Source organism: Bombina bombina, chromosome 6 (genome assembly GCF_027579735.1).
Source record: "Bombina bombina isolate aBomBom1 chromosome 6, aBomBom1.pri, whole genome shotgun sequence".
NCBI lineage: Eukaryota > Metazoa > Chordata > Amphibia > Anura > Bombinatoridae > Bombina > Bombina bombina.
Genome location: NC_069504.1, coordinates 256,124,080 through 256,136,452, shown reverse-complemented (window position 1 = coordinate 256,136,452; position 12,373 = coordinate 256,124,080). Strand labels below are relative to the sequence as shown.

Here is a 12,373-nt window from a genome sequence, read left to right as displayed (position 1 = left end):
AACATACAGCAAAATTACAAGTTTTGCGGTACAGCTTTACCGCTGAAAAATTGGCCATTGCGGGCGGAATATGCAGGTCTCCCGTATTACAAGAACCTAATCTCATAGCCCTATAAGAAACCCCCCCCAAATAAAAACATCCTATAATCTAACAATTAAAAGGCCCTTTTGCAGGGCATTGCCCTAAGTTAAACAGCTCTTTTACATAATGTACTTACAAAGTCCCCCTTAACAGTAAAACCCCCCACCCAACCAACCCTCCAAAATAAAAAACCTAAGTCTAATAAAAACCTAAGCTACCCATTGCCCCTAAAGGGGCATTTGTATGGGCATTGCCCTTAAAAGGGCAATCAGGTCTTTTGCAATCAGTTCTTTTGCGCCCATTAAAATAAAAAAATCCCTAATCTAATAAAAAAAAAAAAAAACTAACACTAACCCTAGAAAATGTACTTACAGTTCCTGAAGTCCGGACATCAATCTTCATCCAGGCGGCGAGAAGTCTTCATTCAGGTGGCAACATCTTCATCCATCAAGGGTGCATCTATCTTCATCCTGGTGGAGCGGAGCTGTCGCGGCACGGAGCTGACCAGGACCGGCAGCGACATCCAGCGTAGAGCCTCCTTTCCATGCGATCGCCCTCCGCACACTGAAGCTTGAATGCAAGGTACACCTTTTATATTGGGGTACCGTTGCATTCCTTTTGGCTGAAATATTCAAATCAGCCAATAGGATGAGAGCTGCTTAAATCCCCCGTGATGGATGAAGATGTCGCTGCCTGGATGAAGACTTCTTGCCGCCTGGATGAAGATGAATGTCCGGACTTCAGGAACTGTGAGTACATTTTCTGGGTTAGTGTTAGTTTTTTTTTAGATTAGGGATTTTTTTATTTTAATGGGCTCAAAACAGCTGTTTGTAAAAGTGCTGATTGTCCTTTTAAGGGCAATGCCCATACAAATGCCCCTTTAGGGGCAATGGGTAGCTTAGGTTTTTATTAGACTTAGTTTTTTTTTATTTTGGGGGGTTAGTTGGTTGGGTGGGGAGGTTTTACTGTTAGGGGGTACTTTGTTATTTAGGTAAAAGCTGTTTAACTTAGGGCAATGCCCTACAAAAGGCCCTTTTAAGGGCTATTGGTAGTTTATTGTTAGATTAGAGGGTGTTTTTATTTTGGGGGGGTTTTGTTTTTAAAGGGTATAAGATTAGGTTTAATTTTATTATTTTGGATAAATTTGTTTATTATTTTTGTAATCTTAGATTTTTTTTTTCGTAATTTTAGTGTTTGTTTTTTTGTAATGTTATTTTTTTTTATTACAGTGTTAAGATTTTTTAATTTTGTAACTTAAGTTTTTATTTTTCGTTTATTTTATTTTTTTAAAATAGTAATGTTAGGTTAATTTATAGTTTAAGCTTAGGTTTATTTTATTTAACAGGTAAGTTTTTTTTTATTTGAAGGTAGTTATAATGTAACTTTAATTTAAAGTTAGGGGGTGTTAGGTTTAGGGGTTAATAGTTTAATTTAGTGTGTTGCAATGTGGTGGGGCCGGTGGTTTAGGGGTTAATAGGTTTATTATAGTACTTGCGATGTGGGGGGGCGGCGGTTTAGGGGTTAATAGGTTTATTATAGTAGTTGCGATGTGGGAGGCCGGCGGTTTAGTGGTAAATAGGTTTATTATAGTAGTTGCAATGTGGGGGGTCAGCGGTTTAGGGGTTAATAACTTTTTTTAGTGTTGGCAATGTCAGGGGCGGTAGGTTAGGGGGTAAATAGGCTTATTATAGTAGTTGTGCTGTGGGGGTTGGCAGTTTAGGGGTTAATACCATTTTTTGTTTCGGCGATGTCGGGGGCGGAAGGTTAAGGTTATTTAGACTAAGGGTTTATGTTAGGATGTTTAGTTTTAACATAACTTTATTTTCCTCATAGACATCAATGGGAATGCGTTACAGTGATCGCCATTCCCCAATCGCAGGTGTTAGTTTTTTTCTAAAACATTCTCTCCATTGATGTCTAAGGGGGAAAACGTACACGAGCAAGTCAATCAGACCTTGGCTTTTGTGTGGTATGGAGCTTATCGCACCATACCGCACAACAAAAGAAGGTTTTTCAGTAACTTTTCAGTAACTTTTCAGTAACATTTCAGTAACTTTCAGTAACCGCTCATTTTATTGCGTTATTTACGCACCCAGTTTAGCGCACAACTTGTAATCTTGGTCATAGATAACAATATCAGTTCTGCTTTAGTTGCAGGCTCAACCCACTGTTATGGGCATATCCTGGAGAACAACAGGTGATGGTTTAAATACGCAAAACCAGATATTTCACACATGTAATATGTTGTAGTAGGTATAATAAGACATTTAGAACACATTAAAGGGACATTAAAGTCAACATTAAACTTTCATTTTTCAGAAAGAACATCCAGTTTTAAAAGACTTTAAAATTGGCTTCCATTATCAAATTGTGCACAGTCTTTTTATGTGCACACTTTCTGCGGCACCAACTCCTACTGAGCATGTGCACAAGATCACTGTGTATACAAATACTAGTCTGTGACTGGCTGATGGATGTCCCATGATACAGGGGACCTGCAAATAGGCGGCAAAATACATTTGTCAGAAAAAAATTAATGCTTATTTGAAATTCAGAGTATGTGTTATTGTATTGTCTTTTTATTATGCATTTGTTAATTATGCAATTCTACTGTATTTAATGGTCTTTTAAATTACCAGTAAATACAGTTGATTTGCATAATCAACAAATGCATGATTACAAGACAATGCAATAGCACTTCAATGAGTAGTAGATTTTTTTCTGACAAATTTCTGAAGTTATGTCTATTTCCACTCCCACTGCATCATGTGACAGCCATCAGCCAATCAGAAATGCATATACGTATATTCTGTGAATTCCTGCACATGCTCAGTAGGAGCTGGTGACTCAAAATGTGTAAATATAAAAAGAATGTGCACATTTTGTTAATGGAAGTAAATTGGAAAGTTGTTTAAATTTGCATGCTCTATCTGAATCACAAACGTTTAATTCCCTTTAAGGGGACACAAATGCTATAGTACAGTGTCCCTTTAAAGATAACTACACAGGACACAAGTAATAGGCTTTAAAATCAGAGAGCTCTGGTTTGCATACTTGTGGGTAAAGTCTGTTAACGGGCTTCCCATCAGCTTCTAAAAGAAAAAGAAAAAAGCCCTCTGGAGGGAGGAAATGTTGATCTGAGTTACAATTAAGTGTTTTGAAGTTATCATTTTAATTTGCCACATATCTGATGACCTAGAAATCACTGAAGAAATAGCAATCCTAAAATAGCAACTTCTTAAAAGTAAACATACTTTAGCAATGTACTTCCCAATAAGTATAATGTAATTTCACTGTAGATCAACACGAAAAGACATTAAACCCAAACATTTTCTTTCATGATTCAAGTAAAGAATACAATTTTAAACAACATTCCAATTTACTTCTATTATCTAATTTGCTTCATTTTTTTAGATATCCTTTGTTGAAGAAATAGCAATTCACATGGGTGAGACAATCACACGAGGCATCTATGTGCAGCAACCAATCAGCAGCTCCTGAGCATATCTAGATATGCTTTTCAGGAAAGTATACCAAGAGAGTAAAGCAAATTAGATAATAGAAGTTTATTAGAAAGTTGTTTAAAATTGCATGCTCTTTCTAAATCATTTAAGAAAAAAATTGGGTTTCATGTCCCTTTAAAGACTAAATAAATGCGTGATTTATTCTAAGCAAAGCTTAAACCCGATAACATTAATAATAATGGTAAAGTTTATTATGCTATTAGCAATGGGCCACGCCATGTTTTAACCTAGGTTTCCTTTTTTGTTGGGGACAATTAGGAATGTTTAAAAACTGGTTACTAAAGTGTGCAACCAATGACTATTTGGAATTCAGCAGTGTTAAATCTGCAGTGTACACTTCCACTTCTGATAGAAAATGTAAAGCCCACTTCTTTGGGAATTAAATTACACGAACGGGGGACAAAATAAATAATGAAAATATAGTGCAAAGGATTATTTCATACACATAATTAAACATTTTATATTACATTATCAAAGTGTTTAATGTCCCTTGAAAATAAATAAAATTGGTATTTTAAATAGACGTTTATTTTATTTTTTTTTAAAAAAAAATAATTTTATTTAAAAACATCAAATCTTTACTCAAGTGTAGCGGAAAAAAAATTGCAAGATACTTTCATTATTTATTTGCCACATTTCCTTTAATTAGTTATAAGAATCGTGATTTTTTTATTACTGCCCCTAGAGAGACTGGAGTGCATCCTGGAACATGCTGCGTAGTGATTGCTTAATCTAATTTATCTCCTTAAATGGTCACAGCAAAGGAGACAGGTTGAAGGGATATAAAACAGTGCTCCTTTAGTTAAAACAAATATGTTAAATCAAAGTAAACATAAAAAACTAATTGTGTAAAGAAACAGCAAACAACTTGCAAAATGAGCACTTAGAATTTATAATTGTAGCTCCTGCCCTCAGGGAAATAAGAAGAAGAGACATTTTTGGAACTTAAAGGGACAGTCTACTCCAGAATTTGTATTGTTTTAAAATATAGATAATCCTTTTATTAATTATTCCCCAGTGCTGACTCTTAAATAACTCCTCAGGAGTGAGCACAATATTATCTATATCGCACACATGAAATAGCATTGTCTGTGAAAAAATATCAAAATGCACTGATATAGGAGGCGGTTTTTAACAGTTTAGAAATTAGTTTGAGCCACCTAGGTTTAACTTTCAGCAAAGAATACCAAGAGAACAAAGCAAATTTGATGATAAAAGTAAAGTTGTTGAAAATGGCATCCACTGTTTGAAACATGAAAGTTTTATTTTGACTAGACTGTCCCTTTAAGTTGCATTCTGGCACTTCTGAGCATGAGCAAAACAGACAATGTCTAGCTTTATCTGAATAGTAAACCTTAACCCGCTCAAGTTATTCTATACGATTTATGACATCAAGTTAGATAAGTCTTCCTATAAAGACCCCGGCCTCATTGTAGGACTATTAAGTATAACCCACTGCTTAGTGCTTTTTTTTTTACAACAATGAAAAAGACTGTTTAATATCCTTTAAAACATACTCAAGATCATTTCAAAGAGTTTATCCCTGAATTACAAACAATGCAAATTGTACTAAAAGTTACATATTAAAATGATTGTAACACATTTATTTTCTATACAGATAAAGTGCTCGACTGCTGATGTATCCTATGCATAGATAAAACAAAATGTAACCTCCCTTTAAACTTTATTAATAATAATAAAAATAATTTGTATGAACAGCTTGCACAACATAGATTTTGTGTTCCTTTAGCTCCCCTTGTGGTCAGTTCACTGTCTGATGTGTCAATAAATTACATAGCAATCTCTTAAAATGACTGATTATGAATCTCGTATTTACACTAAGTACAGTGAAGTGCTGAACAGGATCTGCCTTTCCTTCCTGAGGAAATGTTACATGTCTAGAGCCGAGGGAGCAATGCTAGGCATGCATTCATTTCTCCTGTTTGTGTGAAAATGTATTTAATAATTATACAATTGTTTGTGTCAAATACAGAAGATCCTATAATCAGGATGAATTTCTTTTGAAAGTAATTTGTGGTTAATGATATTATATCTGAAAGACATTTCTATGTCAATGGCACGATAAATTAACCAAAATAAAGGCCAACTATCTGAATATCCCTTCTCTGGCGTTCTCTCATATCAAGTTCATTTATGAAACCTGCCTCATTTTCCTGGGGAACACAGCAAAGATATTTTCTATTGTCATTGTTCTACAAATCCTCTTCCTTTCCCACCTAAGCTTTTGCCACTTGTTACTTGTCTTCCTGTAACAGTTTACTTCAGACAATTTTTAATCTCTACTGTTTACATGTGTTACTGGCAACCAAAGAGGTACAATCAATGATTTGTATGTTGCTGGCAGCCAAGGGGTAAAATGACTGCCAAGGTGTGAAAAATATTATATGTAGGATCAAATGTGGGGTCTAATTTAGAGCTTTGGTTGCGGGGATTTTGTGACCCCACAGTAGGGTTACCACCTGTCCGGGAATGGCCCGGACAGTTTTTCCATTTGTGTGTCGAGTTTGAAGCTGAGTCAGGCCTGGACATGCAAATGTTGGTGGGAAACAGCCACAGAAAAAAAGTGACATTGTGCATTTTCAGCAAACTGCACATGACTACAGTTATTTATTTTTTGCATGTGTGTCTTTGTGTGTGTGGGGGGGGGAGGTGTCTGAGTGTAAAAGTGTGTCTGTGTGTCAGTGTCTTTCTCTGTGTGTGAGTCTGTGTTTGAAAGACTGAGTATATTTGTGAGAGTGTATGAGAGAGTGTGTGTGTGTGTGTGTGAACATTAGTATCTATATGTTTGTGTGTGTGTGTGTTCGTGTCTATGTCTGTGTGTGAGAGTGTGTGTTAGTGTGTGAGAGACTGTGTGTGTGAATACAGTATGAGTGTATTTATGTGTGTGTATGAGTGTCTTTATGTGTGTGTCTGTGAGAGTGTGTGTGTGTGAGAGACTGTGTGTGTGTCTTTGTGTGTGTGAGAGACTGTGTGTGTGAGTGTCTTTATGTGTGTGCGTGTAAGAGTGAGACACTGTGTGTGAGTGTCTTTTTGTGTGTGTATGACAGAGAGTGAGTGTGTGAGAGACTGTGTGTGAGAGTGTGTGTAAGTGAGTGAGAGACTGTGTGTGAGTGTCTTTGTGTGTGTGTGTGTGTGTGTGTGTGTGAGAGACTGTGTCTGTGTGTCAGAGTTTCTTTGTGTGTGTGTGTGAGAGAGAGAGTGTGAGTTACTGTGTGTGTGTGTGTGTGTCGTGTCTATGAGTCTGAGTGTGTTAGTGTGTTAGAGTGTGAGCATGAGTGAGTGTGTGAGATAGAGAGTGTGAATATCTATGTGTGAGTTTGTATTTATATGCTATTACATATAGTGCATACAAAAAAAACAAAAAAACGCGTGTTCGGGTTTGGCCTGAACTAAAGGCAGCAATCCTACCCCTCAGACTGTTGAGCACAGTCACCTACAGATTGTATAGTATTTTTATGCAGGACAGTTGGCAACCCTTTCCTCCAGTGACAACCTCTGAGCATACACAGGTACAGAAAGGAAGGTATAATCCATGCACTGTACACTGAGCAAGAAGCATGTCTACAAATCAGTGTGTCTGTGTATGTGCACCAGGTATGTGTATGTAGTACTGATCAAATGTTATAGAAAAAGGCAGTGCAGTGCATTGCAAAATTTCAAAATAGTATGTCAAGGTCGTACAGAGCCAACATACTACTGGCATCCATGTCCCTTTAAATGCAGTTGCTCAAGCCCACCCCCTCTTTTCCAAATTCTTTCTACTCCTTTGCTGAATTGCCACAGCTGGAATATATTTATATCAGTTATAATCCTCCTCCACCTCAATGTGTTCGTTCTTCTGTCCCCCCGGTATATCTACACTCACATCCTGCGATACGCTTAATCATCCTTCTCTCTCCTTCAATTTATCATCAGATGCTTCAAAAACCCCATAGCTTACATAACACATACCCAGTCACCTCAAATATAAGTAGGCCTTCCCTACTGATGATTATGTTCTATAAATAACATTGGAAATTAGCTCAGAATAGAAACATATTGTGCAGTGGTTACTGAATAATAGTTGTACCATATAAATACATAAATACATCTGTACACAATATATAAACACATATATATTTACAGTATATATCCTGTGTGTGTATATATATATATATATATATATATATATATATATATATATATATATATATTATTAGATAGTGTTATAAGTGTAACTGTACATTTTAATGTATTTTTAATGTGTTTTGTAAAACATTTTTGTTTTGCAAAACGGTTAACCTGAGCTCTGAGGACACGGTAATCATTGTAGAGTAAATTGCAATTGCTCTCACGCGTTTGCGTTTACTTTCAACTTGTAATACAAGCACTAAACCCGATGCACGCAAACACCCACGATAAACCCCTTTTCACTTATGCGTAACTGTTAGCGCGCCACTCATATGGGGAAAATATATTTTGCATTTAATATTTCTTTAAGCATTACTTACTATAAATTGTATCAAATTCACTTTTCAAAATTACAATCAACATTTATAAGGCTGCATAACTGGCAAACTAACATTCTATAGAGTGAAATATACACACTCTTTGCAAGACTTGAGAACCAATAAGGGCAACAAAGTCACTACGGATTTCTCAAGTAACACTCTAGTACGCCCTAACTTGCTAACTTTTAACTGTTATGTTTTAACTGTGATCCCATGCTTTGACGCCTACTTACTTGAAGTATTGGCCTATAAAGCCATATTAGTTTATTTACTTTGTAACAAGATATGTATATCAGTTAATGTTAGATGCGTTTACACATAAACATCTAATGCTATCAGCATCAAATAACTCACCTTTGTCTGGACACATGTCTTTATAAACAACAAATCCATGACTATCTGCTCCCATTCTTTTCCAGGCATTTGGGTACTTTCTCCCCTTTTTGACGATGACTCTTGCACCCTGTTTTCTGAGGAAAAGGTCAGTGCCTTCAACCTCAAGGAGATTTTCATCTTTATGACACGTCCATTTAGGAGCTCTTTCGCAATTGGTGAATATGGCTGAACGTGAATGTGTTGCAGATGAATTGGCAATGCCGAGGCATAGAAATGAACTAATGTGTAGTAGCTTTCCATCACTTGTCCACTTCCAGTGCTGGGTACGCACTGTCAGATTGCACTTTCCCACACTCACAGTCATACTACCCAAGATGCACTGATGTTTTTGTACATGATGAATCAGAAAACTCTCTAGAAAATAAAAATAAAAACAGTATAAATGTTAAGATAACACTATACATTACAGAATACATACAGCAGAATAACATTAAACCCATATTCATTAATTTGTTATATCCTGGAAAAAAAGTCATATACAAATCTAAAATCTTTAAACAAATAGATACATTAATATAACATTTTTCATTCTTTGATTCATTTTACTGTATTTCTCAAACACAAAAAGTATAAAGACCCCACCTACAACAATATCTAACTTTGGCCCAGATCTCACACACACACACACACACATACAAATATATTTATATATCTACATATCGATATACATATTGAAAGATGTATATTTAAAAATAATCTGTATAGGTTGAACTTGATGGACTGCTGTTTTCTTTCTAACTCATATACTCTATTACTATGTGGCTATGTATATATATAAATATACAGTATCTCACAAAAGTGAGTACACCACTCACAATTTTGTAAATATTTTATTATATCTTTTCATGTGACAACACTAAAGAAATTACACTTTGCTACAATGTAAAGTAGTGAGTGTACAGCCTGTATAACAGTGTAAATTTGCTGTCCCCTCAAAATAACTCAACACACAGCCATTAATGTCTAAACCGTTAGCAACAAAAGTGAGTACACCCCTAAGTGGAAATGTCCAAATTGGGCCCAAAGTGTCAATAATTTGCGTGGCCACCATTATTTTCCAGCACTGCTTAAACCCTCTTGGGCATGGCGTTCACCAGAGCTTCACAGGTTGCCACTGGAGTCCTCTTCCACTCCTCCATGACGACATCACAGAGCTGGTGGATGTTAGAGATCTTGCGTTACCCTACCTTCCGTTTGTGGATGCCCCACAGATGCTAAATAGGGTTTAGGTTTGGAGACATGCTTGGCCCGTTTATCACCTTTACCCTCAGCGTCTTTAGCAAGGCAGTGGTCATCTTGGAGGTGTGTTTGGGGTTGTTATCATGTTGGAATACTGCCCTGCGGCCCAGTCTCCGAAGGGGGGAGGATCATGCTCTGCTTCAGTATGTCACAGTGCATGTTGGCATTCATGGTTCCCTCAATGAACTGTAGCTCCCCAGTGCCGGCAGCACTCATGCAGGCCCAGACCATGACACTCCCACCACCATGCTTGGCTGTAAGCAAGACACATCTGTCTTTGTACTCCTCACCTGGTTGCCGCCACACACGCTTGACACCATCTGAACCAAATAAGTTTATCTTGGTCTCATCGGACCACAGGGCATGGTTCCAGTAATCCATGTCCTTAGTCTGCTTGTCTTCAGCAAACTGTTTGCGGGCTTTCTTTTGCATCATCTTTAGAAGAGGCTTCCTTCTGGGACGGCAGCCATGCAGACAAATTTGATGCAGTGTGCGGTGTATGGCCTGAGCACTGACAGGCTGAACCCCCTTCAACCTTTGCAGCAATGCTGGCAGCACTCATACTTCTATATCCCAAAGACAACCTCTGGATATGATGATGAGCCTGTGCAGTCAACTTCTTTGGTTGACCATGGCGAGGCCTGTTCTGAGTGGAACCTGTCCTGTGAAACTGCTGTATGGTCTTGCCCACCGTGCTGCAGCTCAGTTTCAGGGTCTTGGCAATCTTCTTACAGCCTAGGCCATCTTTATGTAGAGCAACAATTCTTTTTTTCAGATCCTCAGAGAGTTCTTTGCCATGAGGTGCCATGTTGAACTTCCAGTGACCAGTATGAGAGAGTGTGAGAGCGATAACACCAAATTTAACACACCTGCTCCCCATTCACACCTGAGACCTTGTAACACTAACGAGTCACATGACACCGCAGAGGGAAGATGGCTAATTGGTCCCAATTTGGACATTTCCACTTAAGGGTGTACTCACTTTTGTTGCCAACCGTTTAGACATTAATGGCTGTGTGTTGAGTTATTTTGAGGGGACAGCAAATTTACACTGTTATACAGGCTGTACACTCACTACTTTACATTGCAAAATGTAATTTCTTCAGTGTTGTCACATGAAAAGATATAATAAAATATTTACAAAAATATAAGGGGTTTACTCACTTTTGGGAGATACTGTATATATATATATATATATATATATATATATATACGTGTATATATATATATATATGTGTATATATATATATATATATATTTATATAGATAGATAGATAGATAGATAGATAGATAGATAGATAGATAGATAGATAGATAGATATTCTTCTAAGTGAAGACTATTATGCAGCACACATTTTGGCTTAGTGCACTTTGGCTTAGCGTACCTTCGGGTTAACTCTCAAGCAAAAAAAACAGAACAGAGTTTAGTAGTGCACCCCATACAAATCTTTGAGGTGAGAGATATAGTGCGGCCATGCTATTTAACCTCTAGGAAAGCTTTCGTTCAAGCGCTAACTTTTTACGTTCAGCTTGTAAAATGAGCACAAGAATAAGCACTGTTGATTCAACTTGAGCAGTGTTAGCGATCAACTTTTGTGCTTTATTTATAATGAGGCTTTTATTTTCTAATATCTGTCACCCTTTTTTTAGCAGCCTTTAACCCCATAACTTATTTTGATTGGAGCTCCACACCCATTTCTCTCTCAACCTTTTCCGTCATCCAACAATTCAAATAACCTCCTCTTTGCACTTGCAATTAAGTTAGGGACCGGAGTAAAGTGAAAACCGCCTTAAAGTGAAACATGGCAGTTGTAGCTTCCACGTCACTTGCCAGTTTGTTTAAAAACTTGAAAACATGTTTGAACCAACATACATTAGGGGTGCAATAGTGCTACGTTTAGTTTAACACTAGCACAGCACAGTATTCAATTAGTATTCAATAAATAATGTACCTGTAAAATAGTGACAATTAATGTAGTTAAACTTGACAGACGATAGCACTAAGACACCGATTGCACTGTAATACTGTATACACGGTGAACTAAGCATAACAAAATGGTGCCAGTCACTTTTCTCACAATCTCACTGTTTCAAAATCCTTAGAGGTTGAACCTCAGCTCCACAAAGCGCTGTATTAGCGAATTGCTGTAAAGTGAAGTGCAGTAAAGTGAGGCATACCTGTAGTTAAATGTATTTTATTCATTAAAAATACACATTATATTGCACAGTCATGCTCCTATGGCTTAACCCCATGTCTGCCAATGCATTGCTCCGCATGCAGATGTATACATGACTGATATTTTCTCTAGTTAAGTGATAATTAGTCACTAAGGGGGGAAAACATAGCACTGCTGAATGTAAAAGCTGTGACCAGTATCATGTTGTCTGATTTTCTTTTTTAGTGACAGCTAGTAGTAATATTATGTAAATATTTTATTTTTCATTAAAAATATATTAGTCACTATAAAACTGTCAAACCTCACTCACACTATTTAATGTCCTTAAAGGGACATGAAACCCAAAATGATTTTTTCATTATTTAGGTAGAGCATACAATTTTAATAACATTTTCAGATTACTTCTATTATCAAATCTGCTTCATTCTTTGTATCATTTGTTGA

At 36.8% G+C, this 12,373-nt stretch overlaps 1 protein-coding gene across 1 annotated transcript in view; it reads right to left on the bottom strand.

The window, feature by feature from the left end:
* Positions 1 to 12,373, bottom strand: part of PTPRB (protein tyrosine phosphatase receptor type B) — a 238,357-nt gene that overhangs the window by 201,515 nt on the left and 24,469 nt on the right. Inside the window, exon 2 of the mRNA XM_053716786.1 lies at positions 8,472 to 8,867. Within this exon, the coding sequence (XP_053572761.1) occupies positions 8,472 to 8,867 (396 nt within the window). The remainder of the gene's footprint in view (positions 1 to 8,471; positions 8,868 to 12,373) is intronic.